The sequence below is a fragment of the Salvelinus alpinus genome, chromosome 1 (genome assembly GCF_045679555.1).
Source record: "Salvelinus alpinus chromosome 1, SLU_Salpinus.1, whole genome shotgun sequence".
Taxonomy (NCBI): domain Eukaryota; kingdom Metazoa; phylum Chordata; class Actinopteri; order Salmoniformes; family Salmonidae; genus Salvelinus; species Salvelinus alpinus.
Genome location: NC_092086.1, coordinates 70199974 through 70218207, shown reverse-complemented (window position 1 = coordinate 70218207; position 18234 = coordinate 70199974). Strand labels below are relative to the sequence as shown.

General features: G+C 40.3%; 1 protein-coding gene across 1 annotated transcript; it reads left to right on the top strand.

The window, feature by feature from the left end:
- The first annotated feature begins 390 nt into the window (after positions 1-390).
- Positions 391-12935, top strand: LOC139584336 (small COPII coat GTPase SAR1A). Its single transcript, XM_071416049.1, has 7 exons — positions 391-617; positions 8372-8447; positions 9184-9303; positions 10334-10399; positions 10506-10609; positions 10913-11044; positions 11334-12935. Exons 2-7 carry the CDS (start codon positions 8390-8392, stop codon positions 11448-11450), a joined length of 597 nt encoding a protein of 198 aa, XP_071272150.1. The 5' UTR covers positions 391-617; positions 8372-8389; the 3' UTR covers positions 11451-12935.
- The last annotated feature ends 5299 nt before the right edge of the window (positions 12936-18234 follow it).

The following is an 18234-nucleotide window of genomic DNA, read 5'->3' as shown; positions in this document are numbered from 1 at the left end:
CTCCTCAAGCATGCGCAGTTGGTACACGTGGCACTTCCTGTGCATAGTTGATTTCTACAGTACTGGAAACAGTAAAAAAGCTCACAATTTTGTACTGTCTTCGCTTCCTTTGATGTTTGAGTCCAAAAACATGGGATCAGTTCAATACATGGTGACAGACTGGCTTTTACAAATAAAATGAGTTTATATAAAACCAGACTAATGCTTAACGTTTTAATAAATACTTTTCTCTAGCGCGATTTTTGCTGGAGTTGAAGATTTTGGACTGGAAGTCGTTATTGTCAGATCAGAAATTTGGACATACAAACTGCCCCGTCAGATTGTTTGTACAATATGGCCTGATGAACATGAGTATTGAAATGTTAACACCATTACATTACAGGAGGGCACGAACTTTGTTAATATTTTTGTTCCCCTATCGGAAAGATGATTGTGAAACATAAACAGGAAGCGGCTAGGCCTGAGAACAGCCATTGCTGTGTCGTGGCTCTGTAACAAAACACGAAGGTGGAGAGGAAGACGCGAATTGCGGACTCTCATTTCACCAGAAGGCAGATTTTCATGATTTTAAGAGAAAACATATTTACTCAATTGAAATACACTTAGATAGCTAACGGGTAAGTGTTTCGCATGAATTATTTCAAATATGTGGTTTGCGCCAGTGAGTTTATTTGAACGTTCAGCAACACTGCTTGTTAACGTTAGCTTTATGCTAACGTCATTTAAGCAGGAAGCCTAAAACAAATTGTGTAGTTTGCGGCTGACGTTAGTTAGCTAACGTTTTGTCTTATTTTGAAATATAATGTGGTAACCTTAAATTAGGCCCATTAGTAGCATGTGAATTACTACCTTGAGAAATGTTCTCTAGTTGTAACAAACCGCTTCGCTGTTAACTAAAGTTAGCTGTATTGGCATTATCTCCCTCCCACTACTAGCTCGATGCTAATGTCTGTAGCTAGCTTTGAAAATGACACGTATCTATGAATTCAAATGCACTTAGCTAGCTAGAGGGCCAACCAATCACTATGGCAACTTACGTGTGTATGTCAACGTTGTCGTTAGCTAGATTTTAATGTTAACCAGTTAGCTAAATGTGAATAAAACCAACTCCTCCTCCGCTGCCAGCTAACGTTAAACGTAATAATAAAATTTGTGACTTTCACAGCTCGCTATCCTTTAGCTTTGCTTCCAAACGTTAGCTAGCCAACTGGTCATAGTGGTCGTTGCTATATTATTCATCATGGTGATTTTGCACCATTAATTAAACAGATGCCTTAATGACAGGTAGTTAGCGGATTGTAACGGGCTAATGTGATGCTGTTACAGCATAGGTAAATTACTGTTAGGCATAACACAGAACTTTCGACCAACCTTAACTTGGCTATACAGTATCTAAGTTTTCGATTCGGCTAAACGTATCTACACCTGTCGGTGTATACACATTGTTGGATTACTTCATTGAACAAAAAAGGGAATCATTTTCATAATGAAACATTTTCTACATTCAAACATGACATATCCAGTAGCGGGTAATGGAGCATCACAATAGGCCGTAAAAATCTGATAGCTATGATACCTTCGAGCTGAAATGTTATTTTTTGGAGTCAATAAAATCAAACTCAATATGTATTGGTGACACAAGATTCGTTTTGAGGTGTGTGAGTTGGTGAATTCTTGTGTGAGGTGCGCTGTTACTTATGCAATGTTGAACCCAATTCCCTTTAGCCAGAAATTGGAATTTTAATTTTAAGTCTGACACGTTGATACATTAACAGAAATATCCTCTCCTAGTAATGTTAGTCACCAAACTAGAAATAACTAAATCAGTCAAATAGCTCCAGATTCTCCTCTATGTTGAATTCAATTGGCCATATATTGAAAATCCCCCCCCCCCCAAACTTCTAAATGATGATTGATTGATTAGATAGGAGTGAGATCAACAATGTTATGACAACTACTATTAATTAGTGGGCATTTGAGATGAATATATTTAGTGTCTGACACTATGCAATTGTCTTTTGTCTTCCGATTATAACCACGACTGTGAAGCGTTTCATATTAGATTGATACAGATTATACTTAAGCATTAAGGCATGAGAACCTGGGAATTATCGTGTGAATAACTCCTGACTAAAGGCTGTTTTTAGGCCTGAGGCGAAGCCAAGGGCCGGGTAAAGAGCCCTTAGAGGGGGTGTTATTTTTGATAATTCCTGTGTTTGAGGGCCTTATTGCTTTTATAAAACGCTTGCCAACATGTTCATTTGATGTTTATATGGAAAACATTATATTGAGTAAATTTGTTTTATTTGATTCTTCCACCATACAAAATAGTCTGGGAAAAAGCCAGTCGTTAGTATACAGATTCTCAAGTTGCTAGCCAAATAGACGGGTTGGTTGTTTATCAACAAAACTGACGCGTGTACAACTATGGTGCAAAACAGACAGGGTTGGCTTAGATTGTTGACAACATGTAAGCTATATTTGGTCTCCAATATTTCATTGAAACTATAAATACATTTGCACAATGAGCACTTGTTTCCTCTCAAATATATGCTAACAGTAGTTGGTTAGCTAGCTAGCGAATTTGAGCCATATTAGCATTGACATGAAATCTGTCAAAACAAGACATGGTATCAAGAACAAGATGAAACGAGCCAATTATGATTCCCCAAATGGCAGTTTCTTGTCATTCTTGCTAGCAATCTAGCCATCGAGAATCACAACACGCTGACTTCTGCCACATGGATGCGCTCACGCACATTAGCTGACTATGTCATGAAAATTATCTATGGGCTGGTCGTTCATTCTATCTATTGTATTTGCAATTGTTGTTATGGTAAACAAATCATTAACATGTAGCTATGCAGGCTAGCTACTTCTCCTTTGCTGGCTTGCCAACTAAAGCTAACACAATCACCTCAAGCAGCCGAAATGACTTAGTTTGTTTTTACCTTTGTTGCTTTTGCCATTTCTTTGGATATGTCCATTTATAATGAAATATGTCTGGGGCAGCAGGTAGCCTAGTGGTTAGAGCGTTGGGCCAGTAACCCGAAAGGTTGCTGGATCGAATCCCCGAGCTGACAAGGTAAGAATCTGTCGTTCTGCCCCTGAACAAGGCAGTTAACCCACTGTTCCCCTGTAGGCCGTCATTGTAAGTAAGAATTTGTTCTTAACGGACTTGCCTAGTAAAATAAAGGGGGGAAAATGATCCTGATAAATGAATTCGCCTGGCCAGAGAAGCTGTCAAAAAAACTGCAACATTGTTCCACAGGTCAGAGAAGCAGACAGCAAGTTTTAGACAACCCAAATGTTAGCCTACTAGCATAGGGAAATATTGTCTAGACACTTTTTTCCAGGAGAGATGAAGTTTATAAATTGACTGGCAGGACTTTAGGACAGTGGGTGTGCATTGATAAATCTAATCGAACCTGGAGAATGCTGAGATTGTGGTGCCATAACGCCGTGCTATCATCCAATCAGCATCCCAAAAACCAGTTTTATAATCCGGATTTATTCATTGTAATTTCTTTCCCCCACGTATATAGTAGCTATGGCTTTTCTAGAGCAGTCTGCTCTCACCTCAACTTCTATTAGGGATAGAAAGCTTTGAGCTGAAAACAGTGACTTGATTGATCAATGTTTGTAAGTTATCGCTAGCTGTCATAACCTGTAGGTTATGTTTGAGTTGAATACATGTTCTCCTATTTAAGAGGCTCTAGGAAAAAGGTGAGAACACTAGCCAGTTGGCCTGGCAAGTAGATCTGTCAGGGAGTCTGATGTCCTACTGGAAGTATATTTTTCTATAATCTGTAAGTACACTTCCGTTCCTTTACCTCAATGCCCTCTGGCCTTAATATTGAAATATCATACAAAATTGTGCAGAGGTGTCACTACTTTCTGATTTTTCTTTTGGTTAGGCTAGATGCTGTAAATTCTAAATATTATTGTTGGGCCTAGATTGATCAATTACATGTTTAAAAGGACTGATGTTCAGGGGAATTAACAGAATTAAGTTGAACATATAACACCATAGAATACTATTATATTGTATCTCCATGACGACTACTGCTGTGACTTTTTTGAGCATCCATTGACGTAATCATGTAAAATCAGACTGGTATGATAAATCAGAGGTTGTTTAGCGTAGGGCTCTGCTCTCTTGCTTTGATAGTTGGAAAATACTAGAAGCCGGTGTGGTACATCTCTACAAAATATGCTGGCTTTCCTGCTAAACTGTTCTAGAGTAGGGTATTTACTTGGCTGTGTTTACAAAGGCACTCCAATTCAGAAATTTTGCCAGTAGATCTTTTGCCTCCACTGGATCACGTCACACACAGATCCTCCAACCCACAGTGTGTCAGCAGCAGCCAGGGCAAAGGGGAGAGCTCCTGCTGATGTGTAGTTCAGCTGTATTTGCATGGTCTTGACCTTTGGCTCTCATATACTTTAGCCCTGGAGCTGTTTGCACGTTGCGTAACTGGTCACAGGTCGGCCAGCCTGCCGGGCGCATTGTGGTGCACGCTAGACGGGGACACATTTGAGTCTGAGTTTTGTGACAAAGTCTTGGTGTAAAATTACCAACTCAGCCAGCCATGCCACTGAGGCCTCTTTTTATTTCAAATATACAGTACCAGTCAAAAGTTTGGACACCTACTCATTCAAGGGTTTTTCTTTATTTTTACTGTTTTCTACATTGTGGAATAATGGTGAAGATTTCAACAGTCAACAGTTCTGTATACCACCCCTACCATGTCACAACGCAACTGAAGGGCTCAAACGCATTAAGGAAAGAAATTCCACAAATGTACTTTTAACAAGGCACACCTGTTAATTGAAATGCATTCCAGGTGACTACCTCATGAAGCTGGTTGAGAAATTGCCAAGAGTGTGCAAAGCTGTCATCAAGGCAAAGGGTGGCTACTTTGAAGATTCTCAAATATATTGTGATTTAATACGTTTTTTTTTGTTGGTTACTACATGATTCCATGTTATTGTATAGTTACGGTGTCTTAACTATTATTGTGGAAAATTAGAAAAAATAAAAACCCTTGAGTAGTTGTGTCCATTTTGACTTAAAAAATATATATAAATCTCCTGCTCAGTGCTCACTGAAGGAGGAACTTATGTCGAGGTGTTGAGAGGATACCTTTTGACTTTGAACTGTATTTTATTTTGCATTACAGAAGCTGCAAGCACATTTTTATTTTAGAGGATATTTTTCTTAGATGGCCATTGGTTTGTTAGTTTAGTCAAATTGTTCATGTTAAATATTAAGTTTAAAGGGTTCCCTGTGCAGCCATTCCATGCTAGAATGATTATGGCAGGACATTAGGTTTTTATCTTGCATGCATTTTTTTATGGAAAGTACAATAGGCTAATGTTAGCAAACTAAACCTGATTGGGATTATCCATTTACAAGGCCCATGGTCCACATCATCAGGCTCTGAGTCAGTGTCGTTGAGGCCATGTTCATGAGCACGTGTCTTGGCTGTTAGGAAAGAGACTTTGTGAACATTGGTCTGAACTGCCTGTACTTCTGTCCAATGAATCTCACTGGAACAAGATAATACTTCCTGAGGGGTGCTATTGATTGTCATTGTTCTTATCACATGTTGCTAAATCCTTCAGATGAGACTCTCTCCTTGCGACGATCTGACACGTTCCACATGCTGAACTTGGATTGCAGGGATTCTAAAGTCTTGTAGGACCTGGACTCTAGGATGGTTGTTAGCCTATGTGTTTCCAAAGGTAGACTAATTATGCCATATTGCTTTGCCTGTGTCACTGATGCTTCCCCTGTTTCCAGAAGTAGCTAAACCCTTAGAATTATAATAGATCAGGGATGGGCAATTGGTGGTTCTAATGCCCTCAGATCACTATTGTTTGGTGGAACTCAGTCGGGGTCTCAATTTTAATGTTCAGTGTTAGAATAGAATACACAAGGTGGAATTTCGAAATGTGGTTGTGCATCAGCAGTTTTTCTCTTATGTCAGTCACTGACAATCAGTTAATTAGCCCATGTCAGCTAACATTTTTTAAGATAGCTAAATTAGTTTAGCGACCATCAATCTCAAGTGATCAAGGTCGAATTACCGTTTGGGGGCCCCCATTGATTTTGTTAGTCTCACTCAGAAACCATATTTTATTTAACCTTTAGTTTATCAGGGAGTCATGTGGATGAGGCCTGAATTACAGAAAATACACGCAAGCGGGAAAAATAACATGGTCGTAAACACATTCATCAATAATAAAGTCCTCAATTATCATTTTGAATTGCACCAAAACATCAAATTTAAGAACATTTTAAATTAGGTTAAGGAAACTAAAAGCTGATTTACCTAACTCGGTAGAGGAATTTCCATAGTTGGCAATCCCTAAGACCGGGTGTGGTAACTTGTATGCTTAAAGTTTTTAATGGTTAGGTACAGTAGGACAAATTTTGTAAAAGGCCTTTACACACAAGTATGTTTTCATTTATATGTGGACACCCCTTCAAAGTAGTGGATTTGGCTATTTGAATGAAACCTTTTGCTGACATTAGAATGGCCTTACTGAAGAGTTCAGTGACTATCAACGTGGCATAGGATGCCACCTTTCCAACAAGTCAGTTCATCAAATGTGTGCCCTGCTAGAGCTGTCACCGTCAATTGTAAGTGCTATTATTGTGGAGTGGAAATGTCAAGGAGCAACAATGGCCATCCGCTATCTGGCAGTCTGACAGACAAATCTGGGTTTGTTCAGATGCCAAAAGAAAGCTACCTGTCCCAATGCATAGTGCCAACTGTAAAGTTTGGTGGTGGAGGAATAATGGTCTGGGGATGTTTTCCATGGTTCGTGCTAGGCCCCTTAGTTCCAGTGAAGGGAATTCTTAATGTGACAGCACACAATGACATTCTGGATCCATGATCATGGAACCTGAAAGGCTGTAAGAAAGAAGCCACTGCTCCAAAACCGCCATTAAAAAAGCCAGACTTACGGTTTGCAACTGCACATGGGAACAAAGATCGTACTTTTTGGAGAAATGTCCTGTGGTCTGATAAAATAGAACTGTTTGGCCATAATGACCATCGTTATGTTTGGAGGAAAAAGAACACCATCCCAACCGTGAAGCACGGGGGTGGCAGCATCATGTTGTGGTGGTGCTTTGCTGCAAGAGGACCTGGTGCACTTCACAAAATAGATGGCATCATGAGGGAGGAAAATTATGTGGATATATTGAAGCAAAATCTCAAGACATCAGTCAGGAAGTTAAAGCTTGGTTGCAAATGGGTCTTCCAAATGGACAATGACCTCAAGCGTACTTCCAAAGTTGTGGCAAAATGGCTTAAGGACAACAAAGTCAAGGTATTGGAGTGGCCGTCACAAAGCCCTGACCTCAATCCTATACAAAATTTGTGGGCAGAACTGAAAAGGCGCGTGCGAGCAAGGAGGCCTGCAAACCTGACTCAGTTACACCAGCTCTGTCTGGAGGAAGCTTGTGGAAGGCTACCCAAAACGTTTGACCCAAGTTAAACAATTTAAAGGCAATGCAACCAACTACTAATTGAGTGTATGTAAACTTCTGACCCACTGGGAATGTGATGAAAGAAATAAAAGCTGAAATAAATCATTCTCTCTACTATTATTCTGACATTTCACATTATTAAAATAAAGTGGTGATCCTAACTGACCTAGACAGGGAATTTTTACTAGGATTAAATGTCAGGAATTGTGAAACTGAGTTGAAATGTATTTGGCTAAGGTGTATGTAAACTTCCGACTTCAACTGTATATGGCCACTGTCCCTTTCTGCAATCTATCACATCTAAATACATTATAATAATTCGGTGTCTTATACACTGAGTATACGAAACATTAGGAAGACCTGCTCTTTCCATGACAGATTGACAAGGTGAACGCTATCATCGCTTATTAATTTCACATGTTAAATCCACTTCAGTCAGTGTAGATAAAGGGGAGCAGATGATTTAAAGGATTTTTAAGTCGTGTTACAATTGAGACATGGATTGTGTATGTGTGCCATTCAGAGAATGAATGGGCAAGTAGTTGACGGTTAACTAACTCGGAATTTCAACTCGGGAACTCAGGCCTCTTTGTAGAGCTTTCCGACAAAGATCACTGATGTCATTGAATTTGTATTTTTCCAGAGTTCCCATTTGTCTTGAAAGCACCAACTATTTTTTATTGTTGATCTAAAATGGCTCCTTATTTGAGATTGGGGAAACTGCTCTTGTTCTAGCTTCCATTAGGCCTAGATCTGAATTTTTTTTGTGTCTAAGGAAGATCAGAGCCAAGTAATTAATCAAATGTTTTAACATGTACTGTTCTTGCATGCCTGTTGTTCATAGCCTCTGTTCTTGCGGTCTTACAGGATTCACCAGCTCCGGATATGTCCTTCATATTTGATTGGATTTATAGTGGTTTCAGTAGCGTACTGCAGTTTTTAGGTAAGTACTATCTAAACATCACCTATTACACTTTCAATATTGTCCTCTGAATGGCTTGTATAGGAAGATGGCTCTTAAGCTACTCAGTACTGATACCTTTTCTGTTTATTTCTTGGTTTTCCCAATCGCCACCCGTTCTAAAGAATGCCAACGAGTGTGGTACTGTCTGTCGTTCCTAGAAATCCATGTTGTCCCTCTTGTGGTTGAACGGGATAACTGATGATTTGAGTAGTATAGGCCTAGGTGTTTTACAGTGTGTGTGCCCACTACCAAGCTACAGTGAAACACAAACAAGAGGCTGCTGCTACCGCTCGCTTTAGCCTCCCTCTCCAGAGCCCTCTAGTTTCTGTGACACTAGCTAGCTCTCATCCCCGAGAGGCGTGGTGACACTCCTGCTTAACTTGTTAAACAGGTAGTGCTGATGTTCCAGTGGTGTGGAGTAATGATGACGGCTAGGCCTCAGAGCTCACTCGGATAGAAATGACAAAGCTTGTTCACTATAGATTATGCATACCTGACAGCAAGTCTTAACTTGTTACTTCAACACTTTCAAGTTTGACTTATTTTGTTGCTGAGAAGAGTTTCCAATGATTTGGTTTCATTGTGAATACATTGTTAGGCAAAGGAAAGTCAAAAATTATTGACAGGGCAAGGTGATAGGAAGTCGCAGCTTCTTCGCTTTCAATGTACAAAAACATTTCTGAAATATTTGTTTGATACATTTATTATATTTTAGGACTGTACAAGAAATCGGGCAAGTTAGTATTTCTTGGACTGGACAATGCTGGCAAGACAACGCTACTGCACATGCTCAAAGATGACAGATTGGGACAGCATGTGCCAACTTTACATCCAAGTGAGTATATCTTTTATAGTCACATTTGTGTAATTTTTCTGTAAACGTACCCATCGAGAGCTAAGGAAACAGACGGTAGCTTGTGAAACAGGCCTAACAGTGCAACAATCAATCCCAAGTAGGATCTTCTCCGCAGTGATAATTTCAACAACAAAAATAGTGACACAAATATTCGTCAAACACCAGGTTTTTTTGGTGCCAATTGACTAGACTATAAATGACTAAATAGACTAAGACAAAAATATAAATATAAATTTTCATATCAGTTGACTGAGACGAGATTTACTTCTCTGACTAAAATCTGACTTTTAAGTGGACTGGACAGGAGTTTTTCGAGAGATTAAGAGCTTTTCAGTGACGAGTATAATTTTTTAGATTTTAGCAGCACAGATGTGCTTCGCGATGAATATGGGCAGACAGGCTCCGCTCAGCCTCCGATTATACACATTGCGCAGGTGACTCTCTTGCTTCCCCATAGCTAACCAGTCACACAATACTTTGCCACCTGGTGATTGCTACTCTCTCTTGTCTGTCTCTGTGTGTGTGTTTTGTATGTAATGTGCAATATCTATGTAGGCTAAAATAGGAATTTACATGGCCAGATCTTTCTTATGTTTGTCATATTTCTGCTGTTGGGAAGATAATCTGATGTTATGCAGAAAAATATTGGTAGGACAAGGCTATGTATGCTTGTGCACATGGAAGTCAGTGATTTATGTTTACTATAGGTCATTGAGGCAATACAAATGTAATGTGATTAAAATGAAAGGGCATTTAGTTTACTAAAATGGCACGCTGTTTTCGCCATTTTGACAACTACATCAAATCATAATTCAAATGACAAAAATGTGACAAAATGACTAAGACGACTAAATCCAAAAGAGTGACAAAATGAACACTGCCCCTCAGATGTTCATTAAAAGCTAGCGCTGGCTACTTTTACTCTTGTCCTACCTATTTGATGGTTACCCAATTGACTGAGCTTGTGTAGTAGTTTTCCAATGTAACCATGACCCATTTTACCCACCAGCCTCGGAAGAGCTGACGATTGCTGGCATGACCTTCACCACCTTTGACCTTGGAGGCCATGCACAAGGTATGTATGTGTGCCTGTCTGTGTGCGAGAGAACGTCAATCTGTCCATTTGTTGTTCCCAGCAAAACTGAACTAATTTATTTTGCTTTGTGTGCGTTTTCAAACAGCTCGCAGAGTGTGGAAAAACTACCTCCCCGCCATCAACGGCATCGTCTTCCTTGTGGATTGCTTGGACATCCCGAGATTGGCCGAGTCCAAAACAGAACTTGATGTGGGTAATCATGGATTTCACAACTACATTGAAAAGGCCCCATGAATACGATAAATGGGGCTGAAAACGATTTCAAATTAACCCACGTACATGTTCTATCTGAACAAATGGCCTTTTCATAAGCAGTTCATCAGTTTTGTACTGATTTCTTTGGATATGTGCGACGAAAGAATGGTTTCTTTACCGTTTCCAAAGTCGTAACTGCTAAAAGTTTCATTGGTAGATTATGTCTAACATCATGACATGTTTAGTGTGGAGTGATGTGATAACTAACTAGACATCTCTGTCCTGTGGTACACACAGGCACTAATGACAGATGAGACCATTGGAAACGTGCCCATCCTGGTCCTTGGCAACAAGATTGACAGAAACGAAGCCGTCAGCGAGGAGAAACTGCGTGAGCTGTTTGGATTGTATGGACAGACAACAGGCAAGGTGAGGAGATCACTGCACTAACCCACATCTCCTGTCATCTGCTGATACTACTGTGCCACCCACTTTTCTTTCCTCACAGTGCAACTACTGAACTGTACAACACATCACAAGAGTTTCACCTTGTCAAGTCATGTTGGAAAACTCTTGGCCCTAGCAGTAACCAAAGCAATATCCTGTTGAACAGCCTACCTCTAACATATATATGATTTTTAAAACAAAGGAAGAACAAAAACAGAGCCACAGGTGGTTAGAACGATGATGTTCCTGACGTTGTTTGTCTGGTCTCCAGGGCAACATTCCCATGAAGGAGTTGAACACGAGACCACTGGAGTTGTTCATGTGCAGCGTGCTGAAGAGGCAGGGCTACGGGGAGGGCTTCCGCTGGCTCTCCCAGTACATCGACTAGAACCCCGGCAGCAGGAGGCGCTATAGGGAGACTCTCCACTTCTACCACCACCGCCACCACACTCAGTCCCATGTTTGATTTATAAAGTCTGCCTCCACTATCAGAAAAAAACAGTACAACTTGAACCCAATAGACTTTTATTGGTCTCCGGAATTTTTTTGTGTGGCTTTTTTTCTTCCTTTACTCTCTTTTTCTAAGAGAATTAACATAGCATTGATTCTGCAGAAGCGTTGAAAAAAATTCTAACTGATGAATCTTTTCTATTTTGTTTCAGTCTTTTCACCTCCCCCGTGACATCTGTTGGTGTGATAAATGCATTCTAACTCTAAATCTGTAAATTAATCTAATGGTATAGGCCCATCGTACCCTTCCGACACATTTTGAGCAGTGAGACAGAGCTGAGTAGTTGTACACGTCGCAATACATATTTTTTTGAAACTTGAAAGACAACATGCAGATGTGACTCGTGTTTAATCATGTTTCATTCAGTTGTTTCTTCATCCTATATATATTTTTTTACATTATTTCAGTAAACATAGAAAGAAATGTAGACAGCAGTACTCACCCTTCTGTGGCTGTGTCATACTCTTATAATATACAGAGCCATGCATTGATCTACATTAATGTATTGGGGGGGGGGGGGGGGTTTAATTCCTTAAGAGGTCACTTAATGGCATTTCAAGATCACAGTTCATCAACACTGCAATGACTAGTCCCACGCTCCAAGACATGAGTGTAGGTAGGCCAACGGGTTGTAGGCAGCATGGACCTCTCGTGGTCCTCGGGCATGGTGTGAGAAGATAGTAGAAAGGACCACAATGGGAAGGTACATTTTAATTCAGAAGAAGGAAAAGGAAAGTAACTATTGGCTATATAACCATCTCTGTGAGTCTGAGGTTCAAAGTTTAAGTTGTTAGCTAGCAGACAAGATCAGAAAGATGATATTTAACTGTGAATTAAATGATTGAAAATAGCTTGATAACATGCAGTAAAAAGTGGTTGGTTTCATATAACATCTAGAAGTTGTCAATGTTATAAAGCCATTTTACTGATGAGTTCCCTGAGCAGATACAAACAGGATCAATATATTGACCAAGTAAGATATGAGGAATAGTCCATGAGTGGGAATGGATAGGCATATGAAAACCTATAAGAAAGAATGTACATGCCCACCATAGATTTTTTTATAAGCGGTTTCCTTGATCAATGTGCATTATAAGAAAAACTATTATGCATGCCTTGTTTTTTGATTTTGAATGACCATCTACAGAAGTACAACACGAGGGAGGAAATGCCAAATTACAATTGAGTGCTTATCTCAACGTGTTTTTTCAGAACCATAATTGAATGGCGCATAATACTTTTGTTGTTCTGTCCCTTTGCGTCTCTTTATTCTTTCGTATTCCATGAGCTGTTCCGATAAGGGAGAGACTTTCTGTTTGCATCATAAATTGTAATAAATGTTTGCAATGAATAACAGGTTAACAGTGGTCCGTAACCAACAGTTATTTTGGAGTGGCTCAGTGGCTTGACTTGTCACTAGAAATTTCATCTTCGTTTTCTCTGCTGTAATAATGGAAGTTGACATTTTAAATGGTTAGGGTTTACGGTAGGGATGTCCTAAGGATCCCGGAACCAATTGAATCTCACTTTACGTTGTACGAACAACAAGGGATTGGTGATTGTATTCGCTAAAATATGTTATTAATTAAAGGTATACATTTCAGAACCAAGCGGAAGAGGGCACTTGTATATGACAAACAGGTACATGTAAGTGTTTTCAGAATAACTTTTTTTTACAAGAATCGACTGATGGTGGCTCGTTGTTGCTAGCGAATTCCAAACTCAACTCTGCCTCGATATAATCGAGTTGAACGTTACTCCGCTGCGGTGTGATTTATGAAAAACGGTTCTGCCACGTCAACATTTGTAATTGGCTGATATAGAATTTGTTACAGGAAATAGACCTAATCGGTCTGGGCTAGAAGGGATACCGATTTTGTTAAAGTGGCGTCATAGTCCCGTCTTCTCCACTCGTAGCTTGAGTTGTCTCAGGAATTTTGTAATGACTCATTTACAACGATGGTGGTTAACACTGCTAGTCTTCAGTATTTTACTAGCCTACAAGCTTTTGAATACCATCTTAACCATTATAAACAGAAGACAATGACCACATGTATTGTAAACAAAAAAGATACAGCGTCTGGACAGAAGACTCAGTTCGAATTGAATCAAGAAGTGATATTAATCTAGGTCGTTACCTAGTAAAATAGCTAGCTTACTCCGTTGACTCACGTTATATATTGTAGCTAGCTAAGTAGACAGACGTGTGTGTTATTAATCGATTTTAGATTAGCTATAGAGATTAGCTGCTATTCTAACTTGTCATTTGTTTAACACCTCAGATCTCGCATCGTGAAAAAACTTGCATTGGGAACTGATATGTTCCCTACGATGGAACTCCCTGGTGTTTGGTAAGAGAACCTACTGTACGCCTGCCACCATGGCAAGGATAAACATGCGAGTGATAGTAAGAGGGAAACACAAATGGTAAATTAGCTAATGTTTTACAAAGAGGCACAGTAAAGGTGATTACGATTGACTGATGTTGTGAGGGGATGTCGGTCAGGAATGGAGAGTTGAGAGGTTGAGAAGGGTATGTGTTAGAAAGGGAAGAGAACCACAAGATGCAGGACTCCTTGTTCCCCAAATATCCAAGAAAACAGATGGATACAGGGCTTTCTCCTACAGAGATCCTCTTTTATGTGAGAGAGTCGGACTTGGTTTCAGTCTTGTAAGTAACGTTACGTCACTAAGCCTTGGACAAATAATCCTTGTCTGAGCATGAACGGCCCATATGGACAGAAGTATATCTCCTGTTTGTCACGTAAGGCAACTTGATGTACAAGTAGCCTGTTCCCCCCTGGACAGGACGCTAGTTCCCTAATTCCTTAATGCTGAGAGCCAAGCAGAGAAGCATCAGGTCCCATTGCACTGGACTGATGAACCATACCACTGACTATTATGGGGGAGTCCCTGGCTTGTTGCACTGGACGGGGCCACATTGTCTCTCGATCCCCCTGTCCCAGTCTCTAGTGTTTATGCTGCAATAGTTTTTATTTGCCTAGGGTCCATGGTCAGCTTGTCTCATCTGGTGTACTGTACTGTGTCTTATCTGATGTACATAAGTATGCTCCCAGTAGACCCCTTCTTTTGTCCTTTTCTACATCTAACTCCAGGACATGCCTGGCCCTACGCCTACCTGGACTGTGGCCGTTGACCCCTAGTCCTAGCTCCTCCCCTGGGGTGTGTCTAGCCCTAGCCCCTCCCCCCTCCACTGGGTCTGTCTACCCCAAATGAGATTGAGATTATTCCAGAATACAATCATAATGAAGATTGTTTTCTGTGATTATCTACGGTACATTTAACATTTCCGTTCTACAATATTTTTCTCAAAATTGTATTTTTGGTGTGGTTTGTCTCTCACAGAACATGAGGCAGAGGAGAAAAAAACTCACAAAACCCAGACACTGGGAACAAGGTAAAGTAAAAAAAACTAAAACAAAGGAACATCAGTGGGAGTTAACACACACACATCTAAATATCATAACACATCTGAACATACAAAACAATGGCAAATACAGCAGATAAAACACATCTAGGACTACACACTAACCAAGCAAACAAGGATTAGGATTGTATCATTATCATAATACTTACGCCTATCCAAACATCTCCATAAGTGCATAGGGGTAGGTCTAACATATCCATCCACAGACACAATTTTTTACTTTTCAGGAGAAGAGATGTAAAAATGAGAGAAAAAAAGTAGTGAGTGGAAAGGGAGGAGACAGTAGACAGAAGAGAAAAGGGAAGGGAGAGGAGACGGTAGAGAGGGGAGAGGAGACACTAGAGGGAAGGGGAGACGGTAGAGAAAAAGGGGAGAGCAGACGGTGGAGAAAAAGGGGAGAGCAGACGGTGGAGAGGGGAGAGGAGACGGTAGAGAAAGAGGGGAGAGGAGACGGTAGAGAAAGAGGGGAGAGGAGACGGTAGAGAAAGAGGGGAGAGGAGACGGTAGAGAAAGAGGAGAGAGGAGACGGTAGAGAAAGAGGGGGGAGAGGAGGAGTTAGTGGAAGAAAGGGAGAGGATAGGGTTCAACTTCATGTTAGGAGAGTGAGGGTTCCACTCTTTTTAAAGTTCCACATATTTGTTGTATTTTGTGTTTTTAATGGAAACGATTATAATAAATGAAATCTAAGCAACCAATGACTTTGTTCTTTTTGGCATCCCTCATGCCATATTCCTATTGCTAGCGTTATAGTTATTGCTATTCCATTACTTCAGTTCCATTGCTGTAGTCTGGTGGCCAGTTAGTATATGAAAAGAAAGAATAAGAAAATATTAACATTCTTCACATCACAGACTGGTAGAGCTGGGACACCAGATTGGTGCAATAATTATCAAGTAGAACAGAAAAACTACTCAAACTCTACACGGACCTCTAGCCGCTGTCCTCTTAAGTTCCACTAGGGCAAAATTACTAGCTGATAACACTAATAAATATTTTTTATATATTTATTGAACCTTTATTTAACTAGGCAAGTCAATTAAGAACAAATTATTATTTACAATGACAGCCTACCCCGGCCAAACCTGGACGTAGCTGCGCCAATTGTGCGCCACCCAATGGGACTCCCAATCACGGCCGGATGTGATACAGCCTGGATTCGAACCAGGTACTGTAGTGACGCCTCTTGCATTGAGATGCTAGCTAGCGGTTCTGTGGAAATCAAGTCCAGTCTGCTGTAGAACTCGACAATGTGTAAAACGCAAACTTGTAATGAACAGGACTATGACAAAATCGGTATCCCTTCAAGCCATGACAAAAACTCGTAGTGAACGAGAATATGACGTAACTTTGACAGTAACGGTAAATTAATCAAAATAACGTGATTAATGAGAATATGTAAAGTGATAATGCCCTCGAAACCGGTGTGTATCGAATTCGTCTCGGGCCTAACAACACCCGTGCCAATATATCCTCCAAACACCGTCTTCTCGAGCATTATCACTTAAATAATCACATCCAGCTGTTTTTTATAGCATTGGTCTGAGTATGGTTGTCACTAGTTACCACAGCCACAAATTCCAAATTATGGCTAACCCCTGTGCCTATTTCTACAATTTATCTTCTTAAAATGAGATTTTAAACCACCTAACCTTAATCGTAACCACACTGCTAACCTTATGCTTAACCTTAAATTAAAACCAAAAAGCAACAAAAAAAGCATGCATTTTTACGATAATTTAGACTTTGTGGCGGGGGTAACTAGTGACAACCACTAATTACGTCAGGATATCTCCTGATGGGAAATAGCTTCTATCACGTGCAATTACGTCAACAATTTTAATTGGCGGATGCGGATTTTGAGACGGAGAAACAGTTTACATTTAAACTGTTCGTAATGTTCGCAAGTATAGCTCCAATATTTCCAATGTATACTACCAGACCAGGACATGTTATTCTCTTTCTACTGACTCGATGTATCCGTCCTAAATGGCACCCTTTTTCCTTATATAGTGCACACAAAATCTAAGTAAAGGAATGGAATAAGAATATATACTGTACATATAAATATATGGATGAGCAATGACAGAGCGACATAGGCAAGATGCAATAGATGGTATTTAAAATACAGTATATACATATGAGATGAGTGATGCAATATATGTAAACATTAACAAAGGCCAGAGGCGATGTGGGAAGTGTGGCCTCATGGTCCTGATGCTAGTCCTGGCTGTTTTCTCCTGTCAGTGGGAGTCTGCATGGTCAACATTGTTAAATGGGAACGTTATAAGCTGGATGAGAAGGACATACTCGATTGATGAATTCATTTGAAAAGAAAATGGAAATCACTGTGTACTGCATATGTTAAAAGAGACTGAGATATGGGACAATATACTCTTCTCAGTCAATACAGTTCCTCAGGGTAAAAAAACAACTGATCTGAACCACCTCATTATATTATTGAGTGTCCCGAAGGACACACATGGCTCTGGTCAAATGTTGTGTATTAGGTAGTTGTTGTGGAATTGTTAGATTACATGTTAGATATTGCCGCACTTTCGGAACTAGAAGCACAAGCATTTCACTACACTCGCAATAACATCTGCTAACCATGTGTATGTGACCAATAAAATGTAATTTGATTCTGGGCACATCTGTCCCTCTCAGCCCTGCCACCTCCAGGCCCCTCCACAGTTCCACTCACAGCGGCACCACCAACTCCACTGCCCCCTCACAGGGTTGGCCAGTTCTTGGGCTGGGAGATGGAGGTCCTCGACACTTCTGGCTCTCCTTAATGGGAACCCTGGTGGTCTTTCCTCCTTTGGCTGGTCTGATGCAGAATCCCCTGATGGTCGACTTCTGTGTTACACCGCTCAAGTGTGTGGCTGGCCTCGGTCTCACCTGTACGCAGAGAGGATGATCTCTGGTCTGGGAATGGATCAGTTGCTTCCTCTGGCCAGGCAAGACTGTGGGCAATCTTGTCCACTTCCAGAACCAACTGAGAATGGCTCAGCTGTTGATGGTTGAATGATGTTGAAGGGTTTGATTTGAAGATTAAACAGAACACAATTATAACTTCATTGTCTTCACAAACCAGCTCTACCATCTCATTACACATGACTTTTCGTGTACATAACCTTGTATGTGTGCCAACGTGTGATTACAATGTTTTTGTCATTATTACAGAATGTCATGTATAGGACCCTTAAATGTTTT